The 22,228-nt window shown below is 49.4% G+C and overlaps 2 protein-coding genes across 3 annotated transcripts in view; one reads left to right on the top strand and one right to left on the bottom strand.

The window, feature by feature from the left end:
• Nucleotides 1-22,228, bottom strand: part of RBM48 (RNA binding motif protein 48) — a 115,167-nt gene that overhangs the window by 55,190 nt on the left and 37,749 nt on the right. The window lies entirely within an intron of this gene.
• Nucleotides 1-22,228, top strand: part of PEX1 (peroxisomal biogenesis factor 1) — a 95,044-nt gene that overhangs the window by 24,402 nt on the left and 48,414 nt on the right. For both annotated transcript variants that reach the window (XM_075315653.1, XM_075315654.1), the window contains exons 5-12: nucleotides 3,101-3,801; nucleotides 13,074-13,193; nucleotides 14,679-14,802; nucleotides 16,646-16,749; nucleotides 17,051-17,139; nucleotides 20,594-20,726; nucleotides 21,161-21,257; nucleotides 21,916-22,086. In XM_075315653.1, the coding sequence (XP_075171768.1) occupies nucleotides 3,101-3,801; nucleotides 13,074-13,193; nucleotides 14,679-14,802; nucleotides 16,646-16,749; nucleotides 17,051-17,139; nucleotides 20,594-20,726; nucleotides 21,161-21,257; nucleotides 21,916-22,086 (1,539 nt within the window). The remainder of the gene's footprint in view (nucleotides 1-3,100; nucleotides 3,802-13,073; nucleotides 13,194-14,678; nucleotides 14,803-16,645; nucleotides 16,750-17,050; nucleotides 17,140-20,593; nucleotides 20,727-21,160; nucleotides 21,258-21,915; nucleotides 22,087-22,228) is intronic.

Raw genomic sequence — 22,228 nt, forward strand, 5'->3', positions numbered from 1 at the left:
TCCCAACAACGATAGGGATCGCTGGTAAGTTGCTAGGAGGTTGCTGGTGAGATGTCACACTGCGACGCTCCAGCGATCCCACCAGCAACCTCACCTGGCAGGGATCGCTGGAGCGTCGCTACACAAGTTGCTGGTGAGCTCACCAGCAACCAGTGACAAGCCCCCAGCGCCGCGTGGAAGATGCTGCGCTTGGTAACTAAGGTAAATATCGGGTAACCAACCCGATATTTACCTTGGTTACCAGCGCACGGAGCTACACGTGCAGAGAGCAGGGAGCAGCGCACACTGAGCGCTGGCTCCCTGCTCTCCTAGTTACAGCACACATCGGGTTAATTACCCGATGTGTACTGCAGCTACACGTGCAGAGAGCAGGGAGCAGCGCACACTGCTTAGCGCTGGCTCCCTGCTCTCCTAGTTACAGCACACATCGGGTTAATTACCCGATGTGTGCTGCAGCTAAATGTGCACAGAGCAGGGAGCAGCGCACAATGCTTAGCGCTGGCTCCTTGCTCTCCTAGCTACAGCCCACATCGGGTTAATTAACCCGATGTGTCCTGCAGCTATATGTGCACAGAGCAGGAGCCGGCACTGACAGTGAGAGCGAGCGGCGGAGGCTGGTAACAAAGGTAAATATCGGGTAACCAAGGACAGGGCTTCTTGGTTACACGATGTTTACTGTGGTTACCAGTGTCCGCAGAAGCCGGCTCCTGCTGCCTGCACATTTAGTTGTTGCTGTCTCGCTGTCACACACAGCGATCTGTGCTTCACAGCGGGACAGCAACAACTAAAAAATGGCCCAGGACATTCAGCAACAACCAACGACCTCACAGCAGGGGCCAGGTTGTTGCTGGATGTCACACACAGCAACATCGCTAGCAACGTCACAAAAGTTGTTCGTTAGCAGCGATGTTGCTAGCGATGTTGCTAGCGATGTTGCTTAGTGTGACGGGGCCTTAATACTAGACTCATAACAACTGCTAACAACTTTATACAGAGTAGATAAACACAGGATCCATCATTCACAATAGATGTCACAGCTCACCTCCTCCTCCTGTACAATGACTGAGGAGAAGACCTCTATATACAGTAGATAACATATGATCCACTATTCACAATAGGTGATGTCACAGCTCACCTTCTCCTCCTATACAATTACTGATAACAGCTCTATATACAGTAGATAACACATGATCCACCAGTCATAATAAGTGATGTCACAGCTCACCCCCTCCTCCTGTACAATTACTGATAACACTAATATATAGTAGATCACACAGGATCCACCATTCACAATAAGTGATGTCACAGCTCTCCACCTCCTCCTGTATAATGACTAATATCACCTCTATATACAGTAGATAACACAGATCCCCCATTCAAAATCGGTGATGTCACAGCTCACCTCCTCCTCTACAATGACTAATAACGTCTCTATATATAGTAGATAACATAGGATCCACTATTCAAAATAGGTTATGCCACAGCTCACCTCCTCCTGTACAATGACTGATAACTAGTGATGGGCGAACATGCTCACATGTTCGCTACTCAAGTGGGCATCGGCATGCACTGACGGGACTCTAGTACCTAGCATAATGTAAATCAATGGGAAACTCGAGCATTTCCAAATTCACATGCTCAAGGCTTGATCGAGAACGATCAGTGGCAAACACGTTTGCCCATCACTACTGATAACTTCTTTATATACAGTAGATAACACAGGATACACTGTTCACAATAGGTGATATCACAGCTCACCTTCTCCTCCTGTATAATGACTGACAGCAGTTTTTTAAAGAGCTAATAGCTGATTGTTGGGCTAATGGTACAGCGCTGCAGAACATGTTAAGCAGGGATGATCGAATACTTCGATTATTCGGCTTCGCGAATATTTTCCGAATACCTCGCCATTATTCGCGAATATTCGATGCGCAATGTAAGTCTATGGGAAACCCGAATAACAACTATTCGGTCCTAAATATTCGCGAAGCCAAATATTTGAGGTATTCGATCATCCCTAATGTTAACGCTTTTTCAACAAAGTGGAAGCAAAAATATCTTACATTTGTTAGGGTGAACACTTAACCAGGGTTCACTCGTGTTGCCTACTGCCTGACCTAATTGATGTTGGATTGAGTGCATGCTTGAAAAATTAAATCTGACACACAGTCGGATATTCATCTTTCCTCGATCAGAGGTAGCCCAGAACAGAGTTTATTTCAACTGAAACATGCCCTTATATAACCTAAGAAAGGGGCATGGTCGGCTCTACAATGGGTATGTCCGGATGTGTCCGTTGGTCAGTGGGTTGAACCATGTGTTAGTCCATGAGCTGATTGGCGGGCGTCATTGTAGGCGGGCCTATGTCATCGGGGGCCATCTTGGTGATGCTGATGGGCGGGTCTATGATGTCATCGGGGTCCATCTTGGTGATGCTGATGGGCGGGTCTATGATGTCATCTAGGGCCATCTTGGTGATGCTCATGGGCGGGTCTATGATTTCATCGGGGGACATCTTGGTGATGCTGATGGGCGGGTCTATGATGTCATCGGGGGCCATCTTGGTGATGCTGATGGGCGGGTCTATGATGTCATCGGGGGCCATCTTGGTGATGCTGATGGGCGGGTCTATGATGTCATCGGGGGCCATCTTGGTGATGCTGATGGGCGGGTCTATGATGTCATCGGGGGCCATCTTGGTGATGCTGATGGGCGGGTCTATGATGTCATCTAGGGCCATCTTGGTGATGCTGATGGACGGGTCTATGATGCCATCTTGGTGATGCTGATGCGGGGGTCTATGATGTCATCGGGGGACATCTTGGTGATGCTGATGGGCGGGTCTATGATGTCATCTAGGGCCATCCTGGTGATGCTGATGGGCGGGTCTATGATGTCTTCAGGGGACATCTTGGTGATGGTGATGGGCAGGTCTATGATGTCATCAGGGGCCATCTTGGATACCTCTGAAGACTGGCTTTGGTATAAGGAATCGATTTCATTGAACACACTTCTCATGGTCCTCTATGTCCAGAGGTTAATTAAGTATTTGATCTAATACTCTCAACACATTTATGAGAATTATTTTTTTTATCTCCAGGAGCCTTGACGCCGGCTGCGAGCTATGGCCGACTGGAGCCCCTGACAGAGTTAATCGTGACTCCAAAAAGCAGAACTTCTGAGAATGTGCTGTCACCTTTCCCCCCTGCAGAATTTGATCTTGGATCCCATAGGCCCACTCATGGAACCACAAGTAGCAGCGATACCTCATCACTCAAAGACAAGAGTGAAACCTCCGAAATGCCTCCTCCTCCTCCTTCTCCGGAGGTTTCCAGTATGTGGGACTCTTTTGGAAATCTCTTTTCTTGGGCTCTGGGAAAAAAGCCCTCACAGACTTATGGCGGCCTCAATAAGGATGTCTTTGGGAGGACTGGGCTGAAAAGTGTTAGCCTAGGAGCGGTTTTCCGAGTCTCCCGCCATGTTCATCCCATCGTCAAAAATAGCCGAGCGTTCCTAGACCATATAGATGAGAACACGGTTCAGGTGTTTCTTTGGTATCCAGAACCTCCAGGTTTACTCCCAGACATAGTCGTATCCTATGGAACAATTGTCGAAATCCCTTCTCCGAAGAGACGGAAGAAGAAAAGCAAGCGGAGTGTGGAACGATCCGATAGGAAGAATGAGGAGGCCACGACAATACCTGAAGCCGTGGTGAAGATTGTGTGGCACGGGTTTGAGGATCTCAAAGACGTCATTGAGTATGACACCAGAAATGGAAATACACATATTGCAAAAGTTTGGGTCAGTGATTATATTGACCGTCCAGTAATCTAATATATAAAGCTGTGTGTGTGTGTGTGTGTGTCTGCTAAAGCAATCATGACATTTTGCACAGCCGCCTCATTTGTCTCAGGGAACGTCATAGATGATGTTTTGAGACGGAAATTTTAACCCCACGCTTTACAGTTATTCGCCAAAGAAAACGCTTACATACTGTTTGGATGTGTGACGTAATATATTGGCTGTTTTGACAGTTAGCCTGGATATTTATCAGATGGTCTATAGCAGCCAATCACAGGTCTGCTTCTATTTTTGTACAGGTCATTAATAGAAGCTCTGATATAGGCAATGAAAGATATTCTTAGTATAAGTCGGCTTTTGTGTCATTTAATATGGGAGAGAGAGAGCGAGTGGGAGAGAGAGAGTGGGAGAGAGAGAGTGGGAGAGAGAGAGAGAGTGGGAGAGAGAGAGAGGGAGAGAGAGAGAGAGTGGGAGAGAGAGAGAGTGGGAGAGAGAGAGAGTGGGAGAGAGAGAGAGAGTGGGAGAGAGAGAGAGAGTGGGGAGAGAGAGAGAGAGTGGGAGAGAGAGAGAGAGTGGGAGAGAGTGAGAGAGTGGGAGAGAGTGAGAGAGTGGGAGAGAGTGAGAGTGGGGGAGAGAGAGTGAGAGTGGGGGAGAGAGAGTGAGAGTGGGGGGAGAGAAGTGAGAGTGGGGGAGAGAGAGAGAGTGGGGGAGAGAGAGAGAGTGGGGGAGAGAGAGGAGAGTGGGGGGAGAGAGAGAGAGTGGGGGAGAGAGAAGAGTGGGGGAGGGAGAGAGAGTGGGGGAGGGAGAGAGAGTGGGGGAGGGAGAGAGCGTGGGGGAGGGAGAGAGAGTGGGGGAGGGAGAGAGAGAGTGGGGGAGGGAGAGAGAGTGGGGGAGGGAGAGAGAGTGGGGGAGGGAGAGAGAGTGGGGGAGGGAGAGAGAGAGTGGGGGAGGGAGAGAGAGAGTGGGGGAGGGAGAGAGAGAGTGGGGGAGGGAGAGAGAGAGTGGGGAGGGAGAGAGAGAGTGGGAGAGTGGGAGAGAGTGGGAAGTGAGAGAGAGTGGGGGAGAGAGAGAGAGTGGGGGAGAGAGAGAGAGTGGGGGAGGGAGAGAGAGTGGGAGGAGTGGGAGAGAGTGGGAGAGAGTGGGAGAGAGTGGGAGAGAGTGAGAGTGGGGGAGAGAGAGAGAGTGGGGGAGAGAGAGAGAGTGGGGGAGAGAGAGAGAGTGGGGGAGGGAGAGGAGAGTGGGGGAGGGAGAAAGAGTGGGGGAGGGAGAGAGGTGTGGGAGGGAGAGAGAGTGGGGGAGGGAGAGAGAGTGGGGGAGGGAGAGAGAGTGGGGGAGGGAGAGAGAGGTGGGGGAGGGAGAGAGAGAGTGGGAGAGTGGGAGAGAGTGGGAAGTGAGAGAGAGTGGGGGAGAGAGAGAGAGTGGGGGAGAGAGAGAGTGGGGGAGGGAGAGAGGTGGGGGAGGGAGAGAGAGTGGGAGAGAGTGGGAGAGAGTGGGAGAGGTGGGAGAGAGTGGGGGAGAGTGAGAGTGGGGGAGAGAGAGAGTGAAGAGAGAGTGGGAGAGTGATGAGGTGAGAGAGTGAGAGAGTGAGAGAGTGAGAGAGTGAGAGAGTGAGAGAGTGAGAGAGTGAGAGAGTGGGAGAGTGGGAGAGTGGGAGAGTGGGAGAGTGGGAGAGTGGGAGAGTGAGCGAGGGAGAGTGAGAAGCTTAGTTACTATCCTGGGAAATGCCAAGTACTACAGCTAGTCATCAATAAATAAGTCTATGTAGTTTAGCGGCATTAAGGGGTTGCTTATCCGTTCATGCTCCGTGATGTATTAAAATGTCATGGAGCGAATTCAGGAGCTGAGCCCGCTCTACACAGGGGTGGTTGCTGACTGTACTATACAGCCTGCACCTGTCTGTAACAGCAGGTATTGACCATAGCTCTGATATACTGTTTAACCCACTTAACCACCCTCCTGCAATCTCAAAGTGCCCATGGGTTGCAATGGCAACCTGGAGCCTTCCAAAGGGACTCCTGTGAAGTCCAGTCACAGGCTGTGATTTTTTATTATACACTGGAATACTGAAGTATATATTTCTATACGTATTTAAAAAAAAAAAAATGGCTTCATGCTAGATTGTTATTTTGACTATTTACCACAATACTGCAGCATTGCATTATATGTACGTCAAACAGCAGCAGGTTAAAATTTTGAAGGGGGGGCGAAAAAAATAAAGTGAAATTAAATAAAAAATGTTTTTAAAAAACAAATAGAAAAAAATAGAGAAAAATCAAATCTTATTCCTTTTTCCTATTTGTAAATTAAAAAAAGAAAACGTATTAGGAATCGCAGCATCCATAAAAGTCTGGTCTGTGACAATATAAAATTTTAAAATTAGTTGATTAACTATCTGAACGTCCGAAACCAATTTTTATTTTTAGATAAGATATAGAACGCCGCGCATCATTTGATAATTCCAATTTTTATTTTTGTTTTACAAATTTTTGGGGAGAAATTGTTTAACCACTAAAATACAAGAAAACTGTATAAGTGTGTGGAAATGAATGACTTAATTCACTGGCTCCAAAGTCCATCAATCACATCAGCTCTGCGGACCTCGTACCTGGCGGAATCCCCAGCGCCTGTCCTGATTGGTAGGCCCAGCACATCGTCATCATTGCCCCCATGACGTTGCGCCAGGTCTACTAATCGGCAGAGCTGCAGTGTAAAGTAAGGGGGAAGGGCAGAGTGCCCAGATGTGGCATCATGTACACTGTGTAACCCAAAAATTCATGTAACGATAAGGGATCAAAAACGGTGTAACCTAGAAAATCCCTTTTAAAATTAGTTTTACTGGTATTTGTTAAAAATCTTAAAAATTAACAAACAAAAAGTCTTAATACTTGATATAAAAATGCCCCAGCGTACACCAGACCAAGTCACCATGGGGCCCTGTACTCGCTCTATATGTATGATATCCCTAACCAGTCAAAAGTACCTGTCCGTGCAGGTTGGCACCCTAATTCATCGAAATGACACCCCCGTTCCTCAACGACTCACCCTAGAGCTCCTAGGACGCCCCAATACTTAGAATTTGATAATATAATACTTAAGGTTGACAGATAAAATAGTATGAAGATGTATTGTTTAAGGTAGGCAACATTGCACATTGTGATATTTTATGACAGTCCTGTTTGTTTCTTGATAAGGTGATTTTTATCTTTCTTTGTCGCTCCATTGGGAGACCCAGACAATTGGGTGTATAGCTATGCCTCCGGAGGCCACACAAAGTATTACACTAAAAGTGTAAAGCCCCTCCCCTTCTGCCTATACACCCCCCGTGCTCCCACGGGCTCCTCAGTTTTCATGCTTTGTGCGAAGGAGGCAGACATCCACGCATAGCTCCACAGCTTAGTCAGCAGCAGCTGCTGACTATGTCGGATGGAAGAAAAGAGGGCCCATAACAGGGCCCCCAGCATGCTCCCTTCTCACCCCACTCTTGTCGGCGGTGTTGTTAAGGTTGAGGTACCCATTGCGGGTCCGGAGGCTGGAGCCCACATGCTGTTTTCCTTCCCCATCCCCTTAGGGCTCTGGGTGAAGTGGGATCCTAATCGGTCTCCAGGCACATGAGACCGTGCTCCATCCACAGCTCCTGGGGACTCTGCTGGATAAGGAGCCGAGTATCGTCAGGGACAAGGCCCTGCTACTTTGAGGTACTCTGTGTCCCCGTAGGGACAGCGCACAGAAACACTCCAGCATTGCTGGGTGTGTTAGTGCGCCGGGGACCGCAGCGCTGACCGCGCTTGTGCCATCACACACTGCAGCGTGGCTGGGTGTGTTAGTGTTACTGGGGACTACCGCGCTGACCGCGCGCTGCCATTTCACACTGCAGCGCGACTGGGAATGTTACTACGCCGGGGACTACCGCGCCGACCGCGCTCATACGCCGGCCGCGCTTATAACTTTAGTCCCCGGCTTTTGCGGCCTAGTCTCACTTTTTTCCCGCCCCCAGGCCTGCCAGTCAGGGGAAGGGCGGGACGCTGTACAGGACGTCAGCACTGGGGCTGGAACATGCTTTTGCATACTCCACCCCCCTCACTGTGCACAGTGGGGCACCAGATTCCCGCACTTTCTAGGGCACGCCCACGGCCCCCTCCTCTCCTCAGGACGCCGGCAGCCATTCTTGTCAGCTCTTCTGACGCTGGAGAGGGGAGACAAGCTCAGGGAGACCCAGGCAGGGATTCTGGTGACCACACAACCGCTTTGAGCGGGCGGTAAGCAGCACCTGAGGTGCTGGCCCCACTAGTGCAGAAGTGTACTTATAGATTATATGATTATAGGCTATACTTTACACTGTATGGTGCACGGTTGATTTTTGGCTATATACCCTCCTGGATTGCTCAGAGGAGACAACAGCATGTCGTCCACAAGAAGCAAGGGTGCCAAAGCACAGGCTTACTATGCTGCCTGCGCCGCATGTACGGCTATACTGCCGGCAGGTTCCACTGACCCTCATTGTGTGCAATGCTCGGCCCCTGTGGCACTTACTCAGCCGGAGCCTCTGCTAAGGGTGGCCCAGGAGGAACCACCTGCTAACACTGTCCAGGTGACAGGGACAGAGTTTGCAGTTTTTCTGAGACTATGGCTAAGATATTAGAAGCTTTGCAGTCCAGACCAGTACCTCAGGCCATGGGCACTGGGGAATCATTGCTCCCTTGTCCCCCTCATTCGGAACAACAATGTTCTTCCGGGGTGTCTCATAGATCCCAGGGTGAGGTCTCTGACACGGACCGCAGCCCCAGACCGCCTAAGCGAGCTCGCTGGGAATTTCCCTCGACATCATCACATTGTTCAGGGTCTCAGCGAGAGGACTCTCTGTATGATGAAGCGGAGGTAGCTGATCAGGATTCTGATCCTGAGGCCGCTCTCAACCTTGATACTCCTGATGGGGACGCCATAGTGAATGATCTTATCGCGTCCATCAATCAAATGTTGGATATTTCTCCCTCAGCTCCTCCAGTAGAGGAGTCAGCTTCTCAGCAGGAGAAATTCCGTTTCAGGTTTCCCAAGCGTACAACGAGTATGTTTCTGGACCACTCTGACTTCAGAGAGGCAGTCCAGAAACACCGAGCTTGTCCAGATAAGCGTTTTTCCAAGCGCCTTAAGGATACACGTTACCCTTTCCCCCCTGACGTGGTCAAGGGCTGGACTCAGTGTCCCAAGGTGGATCCTCCAATCTCCAGACTGGCGGCTAGATCCATAGTTGCAGTTGAAGATGGGGCTTCACTCAAGGATGCCACTGACAGACAGATGGAGCTCTGGTTGAAATCCATCTATGAAGCTATCGGCGCGTCTTTTGCTCCAGCATTCGCAGCCGTATGGGCACTCCAAGCTATCTCTGCGGGTCAAGCGCAAATTGACGCACTCACACGTACGTCTACGCCGCAGGTGGCATCCATAACCTCTCAAACATCGGCATTTGCGTCCTACGCGATTAATGCTGTCCTGGACTCTGCGAGCCGTACGGCGGTAGCATCCGCCAATTCGGTGGCAATACGCAGGGCCTTGTGGCTACGGGAATGGAAGGCAGATTCTGCTTCCAAAAAGTGCTTAACCGGTTTGCCATTGTCTGGCGACCGTTTGTTTGGTGAGAGATTGGATGAAATCATCAAACAATCCAAGGGAAAGGAAACATCCTTACCCCAGGCCAAACCAAACACATCCCAACAGAGGAGGGGACAGTCGAGGTTTCGGTCCTTTCGGGGTGCGGGCAGGTCCCAATTCTCCTCGTCCAAAAGGCCCCAGAAGGATCAAAGGAACTCCGATTCATGGCGGTCTAAGTCACGCCCTAAAAAGACCGCCGGAGGTGCCGCTACCAAGGCGGCTTCCTCATGACTTACGGCCTCCTCACACCGCATCCTCGGTCGGTGGCAGGCTCTCCCGCTTTTGCGACACCTGGCTGCCACAGGTAAAAGACCGTTGGGTGAGAGACATTTTGTCTCACGGTTACAGGATAGAGTTCAGCTCTCGTCCTCCGACTCGATTCTTCAGAACATCTCCGCCTCCCGAGCGAGCCGATGCTCTTCTGCAGGCGGTGGGCACTCTGAAGGCAGAAGGAGTGGTGGTCCCGGTTCCTCATCAGCAACAGGGTCACGGTTTTTACTCCAACCTGTTTGTGGTTCCAAAGAAGGACGGATCTTTCCGTCCTGTTCTGGACCTAAAACTGCTCAACAAACACGTAAAGACCAGGCGGTTCCGGATGGAATCCCTCCGCTCCGTCATCGCCTCAATGTCCCAAGGAGATTTCCTTGCATCGATCGATATCAAAGATGCTTATCTCCACGTACCGATTGCTCCAGAGCATCAGCGCTTCCTGCGCTTCGCCATGGGAGACGAACACCTTCAGTTCACGGCACTGCCGTTCGGCCTGGCGACAGCCCCAAGGGTTTTCACCAAGGTCATGGCTACAGTAGTTGCGGTCCTCCACTCTCAGGATCACTCGGTGATACCTTACTTAGACGATCTGCTGGTCAAGGCACCCTCTCAAGAGGCATGCCAACACAGCCTCAACGTTACTCTGGAGACTCTCCAGAGTTTCGGGTGGATCATCAATTTTCCAAAGTCAAATCTGACACCGGTCCAATCGCTGACATATCTTGGCATGGAGTTTCATACTCTCTCAGTGATAGTGAAGCTTCCGCTGAACAAACAGCGGTCACTGCAGACAGGGGTGCAATCTCTCCTTCAAGGTCAGTCACACCCCTTGAGGCGCCTCATGCACTTCCTGGGGAAGATGGTGGCAGCAATGGAGGCAGTCCCTTTCGCGCAGTTTCACCTGCGTCCTCTTCAATGGGACATCCTACGTAAATGGGACAGGAAGCCGACGTCCCTAGACAGGAACGTCTCCCTCTCTCAGGCAACCAAAGCTTCCCTTCGGTGGTGGCTTCTTCCCACTTCATTATGGAAGGGGAAATCCTTCCTACCCCCATCCTGGGCGGTGGTCACGACGGACGCGAGTCTGTCAGGGTGGGGAGCAGTCTTCCTCCACCACAGGGCTCAGGGTACGTGGACTCAGCAAGAGTCCTCACTTCAGATCAATGTTCTGGAGATCAGGGCAGTGTATCTTGCCCTAAAAGCGTTCCAGCAGTGGCTGGAAGGCAAGCAGATCCGAATTCAGTCGGACAACTCCACAGCGGTGGCTTACATCAACCACCAAGGTGGAACACGCAGTCGGCAAGCCTTCCAGGAAGCCACGGCTTCCACCATCTCCGCAGTTCACATCCCGGGCGTGGAAAACTGGGAAGCAGACTTTCTCAGTCGCCAGGGCATGGACGCAGGGGAATGGTCCCTTCACCCGGATGTGTTTCAGGAGATCTGTTGCCGCTGGGGGATGCCGGACGTCGACCTAATGGCGTCCCGGCACAACAACAAGGTCACGGCATTCATGGCACGATCTCACGATCACAGAGCTCTGGCGGCAGACGCCTTAGTTCAGGATTGGTCGCAGTTTCAACTCCCTTATGTGTTTCCTCCTCTGGCACTGTTGCCCAGAGTGTTACGCAAGATCAGGGCCGACTGCCGCCGCGCCATCCTCGTCGCTCCAGACTGGCCGAGGAGGTCGTGGTACCCGGATCTGTGGCATCTCACGGTCGGCCAACCGTGGGCACTACCAGACCGACCAGACTTGCTGTCTCAAGGGCCGTTTTTCCATCTGAATTCTGCGGCCCTCAACCTGACTGTGTGGCCATTGAGTCCTGGATCTTAGCGTCTTCAGGATTATCTCAAGAGGTCATTGCCACTATGAGACAGGCTAGGAAACCAACATCCGCCAAGATCTACCACAGGACGTGGAAAATATTCCTGTCGTGGTGCTCTGCTCAGGGTTTTTCTCCCTGGCCATTTGCCTTGCCCACTTTTCTGTCCTTTCTTCAATCCGGATTGGAAAAGGGTTTGTCGCTCGGCTCCCTTAAGGGACAAGTTTCTGCGCTCTCTGTGTTTTTTCAGAAGCGCCTGGCCAGACTTCCACAGGTACGCACATTCCTGCAAGGGGTTTGTCACATCGTCCCTCCTTACAAGCGTCCGTTAGAACCCTGGGATCTGAACAGGGTGCTGATGGTTCTTCAGAAACCACCGTTCGAGCCAATGAGGGATATTTCTCTCGCACGCCTTTCGCAGAAAGTGGTTTTCCTAGTAGCAGTCACTTCACTTCGGAGAGTGTCTGAGCTAGCAGCGTTGTCTTGCAAAGCTCCTTTCCTGGTGTTTCACCAGGACAAGGTGGTTCTGCGTCCGGTTCCGGAATTCCTCCCTAAGGTGGTATCCCCTTTTCATCTCAATCAGGATATCTCCTTACCTTCTTTTTGCCCTCATCCAGTTCACCAGTGTGAAAAGGATTTGCACTTGTTAGATCTGGTGAGAGCACTCAGAGTCTACATTTCTCGTACGGCGCCCCTGCGCCGCTCGGATGCACTCTTTGTCCTTGTCGCTGGCCAGCGTAAAGGGACACAAGCTTCCAAATCAACCCTGGCTCGGTGGATCAAGGAACCAATTCTCGAAGCTTATCGTTCCTCGGGGCTTCCGGTTCCCTCAGGGCTGAAGGCCCATTCTACCAGGGCCGTGGGAGCGTCCTGGGCCTTGCGACACCAGGCTACGGCTCAGCAGGTGTGTCAGGCAGCTACCTGGTCAAGCCTGCACACTTTCACGAAACACTATCAGGTGCATACCTATGCTTCGGCAGATGCCAGCCTAGGTAGGCAAGTCCTTCAGGCGGCGGTTGCACATGGAATTAATGGTGCTCTATAAATAAATAATAATAATAATAATAATAATTATGAGGTATTATTTACCCACCCAGGGACTGCTTTTGGACGTCCCAATTGTCTGGGTCTCCCAATGGAGCGACAAAGAAGAAGGGAATTTTGTTTACTTACCGTAAATTCCTTTTCTTCTAGCTCCAATTGGGAGACCCAGCTCCCGCCCCTGTTTTTTTGTGTACACATGTTGTTCATGTTGAATGGTTTCAGTTCTCCGATATTCCTTCGGATTGAATTTACTTTAAACCAGTTTATAATTTTTTCCTCCTTCTTGCTTTTGCACCAAAACTGAGGAGCCCGTGGGAGCACGGGGGGTGTATAGGCAGAAGGGGAGGGGCTTTACACTTTTAGTGTAATACTTTGTGTGGCCTCCGGAGGCATAGCTATACACCCAATTGTCTGGGTCTCCCAATTGGAGCTAGAAGAAAAGGAATTTACGGTAAGTAAACAAAATTCCCTTCATTTGTCGTCTTCATACAGATTCCTGAGAGATTAAGAAAGAACTTGAACGTTAATATATCCTCCGCTGTCAGGATACAGTCAATGGAAACCCAGCCCAAAATCCCAGCATCGATCACACTGCAGCCGAGGCAGTGCCTAGTGAGTGACTGGAGCACAGATTTAGTTGTTATTCCCCTGTTTGTCTCACCTCCCCCCGTGTTGTATTAGTACAGTGGTGGGTGTACCTTACCTTCCCACTCACTAGCAAGGACTATTGTAGGGTCTTTTCAGGGCTTCAGGTTCCTGCTCGACGACCGGTGCGGAACCTGTATAGGGTCTGGCTAGGTGTGAATGGAACAGCAGCAGGTAAGGGCAGGAGGTGTCCCATCTACCCTCTCCCTAGTGCCAGGGCTCACCGTTGTTGTTGTTTTCCTGGTGTCCTCCTTGTTTGTGGTGTGTTTTTGTTGTGTATAAGACATCAGTTAGTCTGAACGCGGATGCCACGTCTAAATGCGTAACAGATGAGTCCTTATCACTTCCTGGCCTCTGTGGGGGCCGACCCTCATGTTTAGGCCTCTGTGGGGGCGGATCATCATTTCTAGGGCTCTGTGGGGGTCGGATCATCATTTCCAGGGATCTGTGGGGGCCATAACATCATCTCCAGGGCTCTGCGTTGGCCGGATCGCCACCTCCAGGGCTCTGCGTTGGCCGGATCGCCACCTCCAGGGCTCTGCGTTGGCCGGATCGTCATCTCCAGGGCTCTGCGTTGGCCGGATCGTCACCTCCAGGGCTCTGCGTTGGCCGGATCGCCACCTCCAGGGCTCTGCGTTGGCCGGATCGTCACCTCCAGGGCTCTGCGTTGGCCGGATCGTCACCTCCAGGGCTCTGCGTTGGCCGGATCGCCACCTCCAGGGCTCTGCGTTGGCCGGATCGCCACCTCCAGGGCTCTGCGTTGGCCGGATCGCCACCTCCAGGGCTCTGCGTTGGCCGGATCGCCACCTCCAGGGCTCTGCGTTGGCCGGATCGTCACCTCCAGGGCTCTGCGTTGGCCGGATCGTCACCTCCAGGGCTCTGCGTTGGCCGGATCGCCACCTCCAGGGCTCTGCGTTGGCCGGATTGCCACCTCCAGGGCTCTGCGTTGGCCGGATTGCCACCTCCAGGGCTCTGCGTTTTCCGGACTGCCACCTCCAGGGCTCTGCGTTTTCCGGATTGCCACCTCCAGGGCTCTGCGTTTTCCGGATTGCCACCTCCAGGGCTCTGCGTTTTCCGGATTGCCACCTCCAGGGCTCTGCGTTGGCCGGATTGCCACCTCCAGGGCTCTGCGTTGGCCGGATTGCCACCTCCAGGGCTCTGCGTTGGCCGGATTGCCACCTCCAGGGCTCTGCGTTGGCCGGATCGCCACCTCCAGGGCTCTGCGGGAGCGGGATTGCCACCTCCAGGGCTCTGCGGGAGCGGGATTGCCACCTCCAGGGCTTTGCGGGGGCGGGATTGCCACTTCACCACACTGAAGATAATTCTTAATGACAAGATAAGTGGCTGGATGTTTGTGGTTGTTGTCCTTCTGCAGAATAAATATGGAGTAAATCAGATTGTATATAAAAAAAATGGTATAACCTAAAATCAGTTTAATTGTTGTGTTTGAAGGATAAAGACATTAGAGCGGAAGATATAAAAGCTGCGTTCAGCTCGTGGCTGCAGTCACACAGTACCTCATCCTCTCCTTGGATTTCAGGGAAAATAGATACTGCACAGCTCTCTCTCGGTGAAGGCAAGTCATAAAATAATGTTTTTAATTTACTGACATAAATATCTGTAACTTAACTTGTTTCACTGGACAACCCCTTTAACACCTCCTGGCAGGACAGGTGATAGCTTGCAGATTGCGGTGGAGGTGTCCAGTTTCAGGGACTCGCACAGTTTGGCAGAATATTGAATTCATATCCCCGATTAGGCACTTACATAATTTTGGATAGGTCGTAGCTTGTTTTTATATTGGACAACCCCCTTAATTAGACAAAGGGTTATGTATTATTAAACTTTCTGGATGACCTGATTTATAAGGAAATTACACTTCTCTATTTCATATATGGAGGATATGCTTATATAAAGGATTTGAGTCAGGACCACATTAAGGTCTGTAAAGGCTCCTTAGCAAGCCATTGTGTACAATCTACCTCTCCCAGAACATACAGTGCAAACTGAATAAATGCTTCCACACAGGTCCCACATAATAATGTAAAGTAGTGTCCAAATATTACAGATTTACAATGTTCCCATATTGCTACCATACAGTGCCCAAATAATGCCTCCGTACAGTGCTCAAATACATTTTCAAATAATTCCTCCATACAGTGTTTAAATAATGCTCCATACAGTGATCAAATAATGTTCCATATAGTGCTAAAATAATGCTCCATACAGTGCCAAATAATACTTCCATATAGTGTTCAAATAATACCTTTATGCAGTACCAGATATCTTCATTCGGTGTTCAAATAATACCTTTATACAGTGCCAAATAATACCTCCATACAGTGTTCAAATATTACCTCAAAATAATGCCAAATAATACTTCTATACAGTGCCAAATAATAATATTTCTATACTGTGTTCAAATAATACCTCCATATAGTGCCAAATAAAAATACCTCCGTACAGTGTTTAAATAATACCTCCATAGGTGTTCCAATAATACCTCCATACAGTGCCAAATAATACCTCCATACAGTACGAAATAATACCTGCAGACAATGCCAAATAATACCTGCAGACAATGCCAAATAATACCTGCAGACAATGCCAAATAAAAATACCTCCATAAAGTGGTCAAATAATACCTCCGTGCCAAATAAAAATACTTCTGTACAGTGTTTAAATAGTACCCCCATACAGTGTTCCAATAACACCTCTGTACAGTGTTTAAATAATACCTCTACACAGTGTTCCAATAATACCGCCATACAGTGCCAAATAATACATCCATACAGTGCCAAATAATACCTGCAGACAATGCCAAATAAAAATACCTCCATACAGTGTTCAAATAATACCTCCATACCGTGCCAAATAAAAATACCTCTGTACAGTGTTTAAATAGTACCTCCATACAGTATCCCAATAATACCTCCATACAGTGCCAAATAATACATCCAGACAATGCCAAATAATATCTCCAGACAATGCAAAAAAAAAACAACCCCTCCATACAGTGTTCAAATAATACCTCCATACCGTGCGAAATAATACCTCCATACAGTGTTCCAATAATACCTCCGTACAGTGCCAAATATCTCCATGCGATGTTCAAATAATACCTCCATACAGTGTTCAAATAATGCTCCATATAGTGCTCAAATAATTCCTAAAGACAAGGATGGGGTACACAGGATCGGTTGTTACACTACAGGGAGTTGGAAATTAAAAAAGTGATAACTCCTTTAGGTGTTCCCTTTCCATGCAGTGCCACCCCAGGGTAACTGGAGCACCACACATTGCCCATTCACATTAATACTCTACCCAATAGGGCAGGTACATACAGTATATGTATATATAATATTCATTGAAGCATAGATGCAATCTATATGTAATCTATCTATATCATGTTTTAACAGAAATTGCAGAATTCTCATTTAGTCCCCACGATTCTTCAGAATCAGCGAGCCCGGATGAAATATTCATGCTATGTCAAGATTTCCTCCAGAAGACTAAAATTCATGTAAATATCAAGTAAGATCATTTATTAGAGAAGTTGTGCCCTGTACTGGTAATGAGGGGCTCAGTACAACGGGGGGACGGGGAAGACATCTCTCATCAGTGTCGTGAATTACCATGTTGTTCTAGGATCGTTTTTTTAGTAAAGGGCGGCCGTGATGAGATTTTTTCGGCAGTCGTTCAGTGTGTTAATTGCTCAGGGCTCAGTGATCTATTTAGATTTTTTAGTTTCTAGTGGTCGTTTTATGTATAGGTCCTTGTCTACTATTACCGGTCATACTAAAGTGTCTTTTATCTCCATGTAGGTGGATTTAGAATTCACTCCTGCAGATAGTCCTCCCGTTCTCCAGCAGCCTGATCAAAGCCTCCCTCACCTGCAGATGGACAGATTGGGGTATGAAGAAGAAACTAAGAGCTTCCTACATACAGATTTATATATCTAGCAAAATTAAGCACTTTCTATCATCCGCCGTGCATCTATTTTTTTGGGAGGAGATGTATGGATTGGGTGTCATGCTGGGGTGAGGGAACGTCAAGCGCAACACTGAGGGAAAACCAGAGGTTATGTTTATGGAAGACTCTGGCGACACCTTTGACTGATCCTTGCACACCGTAACGTCCCTAGACGCATCCCCCCCCCACCCCCACCATGCGCCGTCACATGCCTAGGCCCTTGCTGACCCTGAATTTACCATGACTAGTGAGTAGGACAGTGATACACTAGTCCCATTACTACAATAAGACAACATGAGGAAGGTACAACAAACGGGTGGGGAAAGACACAACAATAGCACTTCTTGGTTTCTCAGTCAGGAAATTTCTCAGCTGCAACAGAAATGACACCACAGCTTTTCCAGACACCATCTCCTTCAAAATGGACAGTATAGAATTCATTCTATCACCGGCGTGGAGTAAAGATAGGAGTGGGTAAATATAGCGGAAGGGCATGATGACAAGATGCTGCAGCTATAATAAGGCTATGAGTAATCTAAGCCACAAGGGAAAAAGTCCTTAACCCTTTCAGCATCAACAGAACCTAAATCCAGTCCAATATAAGATGTAACTTGCAGACGCGACACACTTGTGACTCTGGGCTAATAAATCAAGACTGCTCTATATATTGCTGACTCCGATCTGCAATTACCATGATCAGAGATGACTATGATCACAATTTTGTGATGTCTTGGATGCAGCAGTCATTGTGATCACAGCATCTAAACGGTTAGAATGATGAATGGGGCCCCTACTGTCACACCATGCTCCACTCCGCACTGCAGTCTGGATTGTCACGACAGCAATGAGTGTAATGAAGGTCCCTGCTGGGTTGTCCACTTTTGAGGATATTTATTTAATCAAATTTATACACGTATTTGGGGTTTGTAATCATTTTTGCAATTAGGTTTCATTAATCATTTTGCACAGTTTGGCTTTTACCGGCCCTTTGATTCCTTCTATGGTCATTAATCAACTGTGGGGAGCTCGGGAAAAAACAGATAAAAGAGTTACAAACTCCTTGTCTGACCATCATACCGGGCTGACTGACGGATTCTCAGTTAACTCATCTGCAGACTGCAATAGACAGTTCAGCACAGAGGATATAGAAGGCAAACTGTGCAAAATTTTTAATGGAACCCAATTGTCAAAATAATTATTAGCCCAAAATACATGCATTTAAGTGGCTTCAAGCACCAGTATTTACAGGTAGGTGTGTGGTGAGCTCCCCCTAGTGGTGGCTTCAAGCACCAGTCTTTACAGGTAGGTGTGTGGTGAGCTCCCCCTAGTGGTGGCTTCAAGCACCAGTCTTTACAGGTAGGTGTGTGGTGAGCTCCCCCTAGTGGTGGCTTCAAGCACCAGTCTTTACAGGTAGGTGTGTGGTGAGCTCCCCCTAGTGGTGGCTTCAAGCACCAGTCTGTACAGGTAGGTGTGTGGTGAGCTCCCCCTAGTGGTGGCGTCAAGCACCAGTCTTTACAGGTAGATGTGTGGTGAGCTCCCCCTAGTGGTGGCGTCAAGCACCAGTCTTTACAGGTAGGTGTGTGGTGAGCTCCCCCTAGTGGTGGCTTCAAGCACCAGCCTTTACAGGTAGCTGTGTGGTGAGCTCCCCCTAGTGGTGACTTCAAGCACCAGTCTGCACAGGTAGGTGTGTGGTGAGCTCCCCCTAGTGGTGGCGTCAAGCACCAGCCTTTACAGGTAGCTGTGTGGTGAGCTCCCCCTAGTGGTGGCGTCAAGCACCAGTCTTTACAGGTAGAAGTGTGGTGAGCTCCCCCTAGTGGTGGCTTCAAGCACCAGTCTTTACAGGTAGATGTGGGGTGAGCTCCCCCTACTGGTGGCTTCAAGCACCAGTCTTTACAGGTAGATGTGTGGTGAGCTCCCCCTAGTGGTGGCTTCAAGCACCAGTCTTTACAGGTAGATGTGTGGTGAGCTCCCCCTAGTGGTGGCGTCAAGCACCAGTCTTTACAGGTAGGTGTGTGGTGAGCTTCTCCTAGTGGTGGCTTCAAGCACCAGTCTTTACAGGTAGGTGTGTGGTGAGCTCCCCCTAGTGGTGGCTTCAAGCACCAGTCTGTACAGGTAGGTGTGTGGTGAGCTCCCCCTAGTGGTGGCTTCAAGCACCAGTCTGTACAGGTAGGTGTGTGGTGAGCTCCCCCTAGTGGTGGCGTCAAGCACCAGCCTTTACAGGTAGATGTGTGGTGAGCTCCCCCTAGTGGTGGTGTCAAGCACCAGTCTTTACAGGTAGATGTGTGGTGAGCTCCCCCTAGTGGTGGCGTCAAGCACCAGTCTTTACAGGTAGGTGTGTGGTGAGCTCCCCCTAGTGGTGGCGTCAAGCACCAGTCTTTACAGGTAGATGTGTGGTGAGCTTCTCCTAGTGGTGGCTTCAAGCACCAGTCTTTACAGGTAGGTGTGTGGTGAGCTCCCCCTAGTGGTGGCGTCAAGCACCAGTCTTTACAGGTAGATGTGTGGTGAGCTCCCCCTAGTGGTGGCGTCAAGCACCAGTCTTTACAGGTAGATGTGTGGTGAGCTTCTCCTAGTGGTGGCTTCAAGCACCAGTCTTTACAGGTAGGTGTGTGGTGAGCTCCCCCTAGTGGTGGCTTCAAGCACCAGCCTTTACAGGTAGCTGTGTGGTGAGCTCCCCCTAGTGGTGACTTCAAGCACCAGTCTGTACAGGTAGGTGTGTGGTGAGCTCCCCCTAGTGGTGGCGTCAAGCACCAGCCTTTACAGGTAGCTGTGTGGTGAGCTCCCCCTAGTGGTGGCGTCAAGCACCAGCCTTTACAGGTAGCTGTGTGGTGAGCTCCCCCTAGTGGTGGCGTCAAGCACCAGTCTTTACAGGTAGATGTGTGGTGAGCTCCCCCTAGTGGTGGCATCAAGCACCAGTCTTTACAGGTAGATGTGGGGTGAGCTCCCCCTAGTGGTGGCGTCAAGCACCAGTCTTTACAGGTAGGTGTGTGGTGAGCTCCCCCTACTGGTGGCTTCAAGCACCAGTCTTTACAGGTAGATGTGTGGTGAGCTCCCCCTAGTGGTGGCGTCAAGCACCAGTCTTTACAGGTAGGTGTGTGGTGAGCTTCTCCTAGTGGTGGCTTCAAGCACCAGTCTTTACAGGTAGCTGTGCGGTAAGCTCCCCCTAGTGGTGGCGTCAAGCACTAGTCTTTACAGGTAGCTGTGCAGTGAGCTCCCCCTAGTGGTGACTTCAAGCACAACACTTGTTATCATATAGGCACATACATCTGTGTGGCAGCTTCACCCGGACTCTGGTCGTCCTACATGCATGCAACTTTTCAATTTCTAGACTTGTAGCTGCTTTTATACAAAAGGAGGAATCAATTGTGCATTTATATACAGGTACTTTTCTATTACAGCGGTGTTGATGGCTTACTGACAACCTGCTACGACCACATTGTTCACTGTCTAATGGGACGTCCATTATGCAGACAGTTTGTCTCCACGGCATCTGGACTTCGCAGCGGAGCCATCCTCCTGTCCGGACCCAAGGTATCAACATCCGAGTGCTGTCGGCTCGTATCCATGTGAAACAACAGGCAATTAAAGGGATGTTACCTCTTAAAGGGTCATTTCCATCGATTGGGCATCACTTTAATTGACAACCAAAATTAGGAGGAAATTAGCAAATGAAGTCTTCATGGTCCTCCGGGTGCCACAGTGGCCATGCGATGGCGAGACGGGAGAGAAGGGGAAGCGCAGTACATTTAAAGAAGAACATTTTAAGGGACACTATACAGATATTTTGACTATTAAAATGTCGTTTTTGAAAAAATGACTCCAGGACGATTGATGCCATACAGTGTATATACAGAGTAACACAAATGTTTATTTTTAATAATGGGATCCTATGATTACAGGTGCCACTGTATGGTATATATCGGAGGAATGTTCCCGGTGTTTATGTATGTTTTTGTTTATTTCAGGGCTGTGGAAAGTCCACCGTGGCCAGAGCATTGTGTAAAGAAGCGTTTAACAACCTCGAAGCTTATGTGGAAGAAATCGACTGTAAATTATTAAAAGGTACATGCATAGCTCTGTGCCAGGAAGAACTACTGAGGAAATGTTCAGCTGATACTCCCATAGACATAAGCATCATCTGCCACACTCCTCCAGTAGCAGCTTATTTCCTGCTTGAACAAAAGGATCAGACATGTTAGAATCCAACATGCCTGATCCTTCATTACTACTACATCTGCCATAGGGAAAAGATTGGATGCTCCCCAATACAGTATTTTAGACAGTCCCCCTGAAATTGGTAGGTTCAAGCAATGCGTGGCGGCCTTAAAGGGGTTGTCCAGTGCCAATCACATCCGCATCGGCAGTGGCAGGACCCGTGCATGATCACCACACGGTTTCGCACCATCTGTAGTGTAGTACCAGGTATTATAGCTCAGTCCCATTCACTTGAATGAGACTGAGCTACAGCCACTCCCAAAAGGTGACCCCCTCCATAGTCAGGTAATAGTCAGGGTGCTGTTAATAGTGTTATGACAGACAATTCTTAGCAGTATCGGTAAATATCACTCATCAGACATTTGCAACTTTCGCCTTGTAAGGAAGGACTTATTGTCCTGCTCATCCTGAGCCTCCTGGTTCATAACACTGATTCTATGGACAGATATTGGTGCTGTAATAGCCAGCATTTGTGGTAATCCTTTCCTATGTGCTGACATTTCAGGGAAGACTCTAGAAAGCTTATGCCAGACTCTAGAAGAAGGATTTGCGGAGGTGGCGTGGAGGCAACCTGCTGTGCTTTTACTGGATGACCTGGATCAGATCGCTGGTGTGCCGGCAACACCGGAACAGGAGCATAGCCCCGAGGCCGTGCGCAGCAAGCAAGTGTCCTATGGTAAGTCTATATTTATATGCTCTCTGGTCTGCTCTGTAGTTAGCACTGCGGTCCAACATTCAGCACCCCTGTACCACGACGTCAGTACGGTTCTGGTCGAGGTACATGACTTGGACTCAAGTCCTCAATTAAATAATTCCAT

This window comes from Anomaloglossus baeobatrachus, chromosome 6 (genome assembly GCF_048569485.1).
Source record: "Anomaloglossus baeobatrachus isolate aAnoBae1 chromosome 6, aAnoBae1.hap1, whole genome shotgun sequence".
Taxonomy (NCBI): domain Eukaryota; kingdom Metazoa; phylum Chordata; class Amphibia; order Anura; family Aromobatidae; genus Anomaloglossus; species Anomaloglossus baeobatrachus.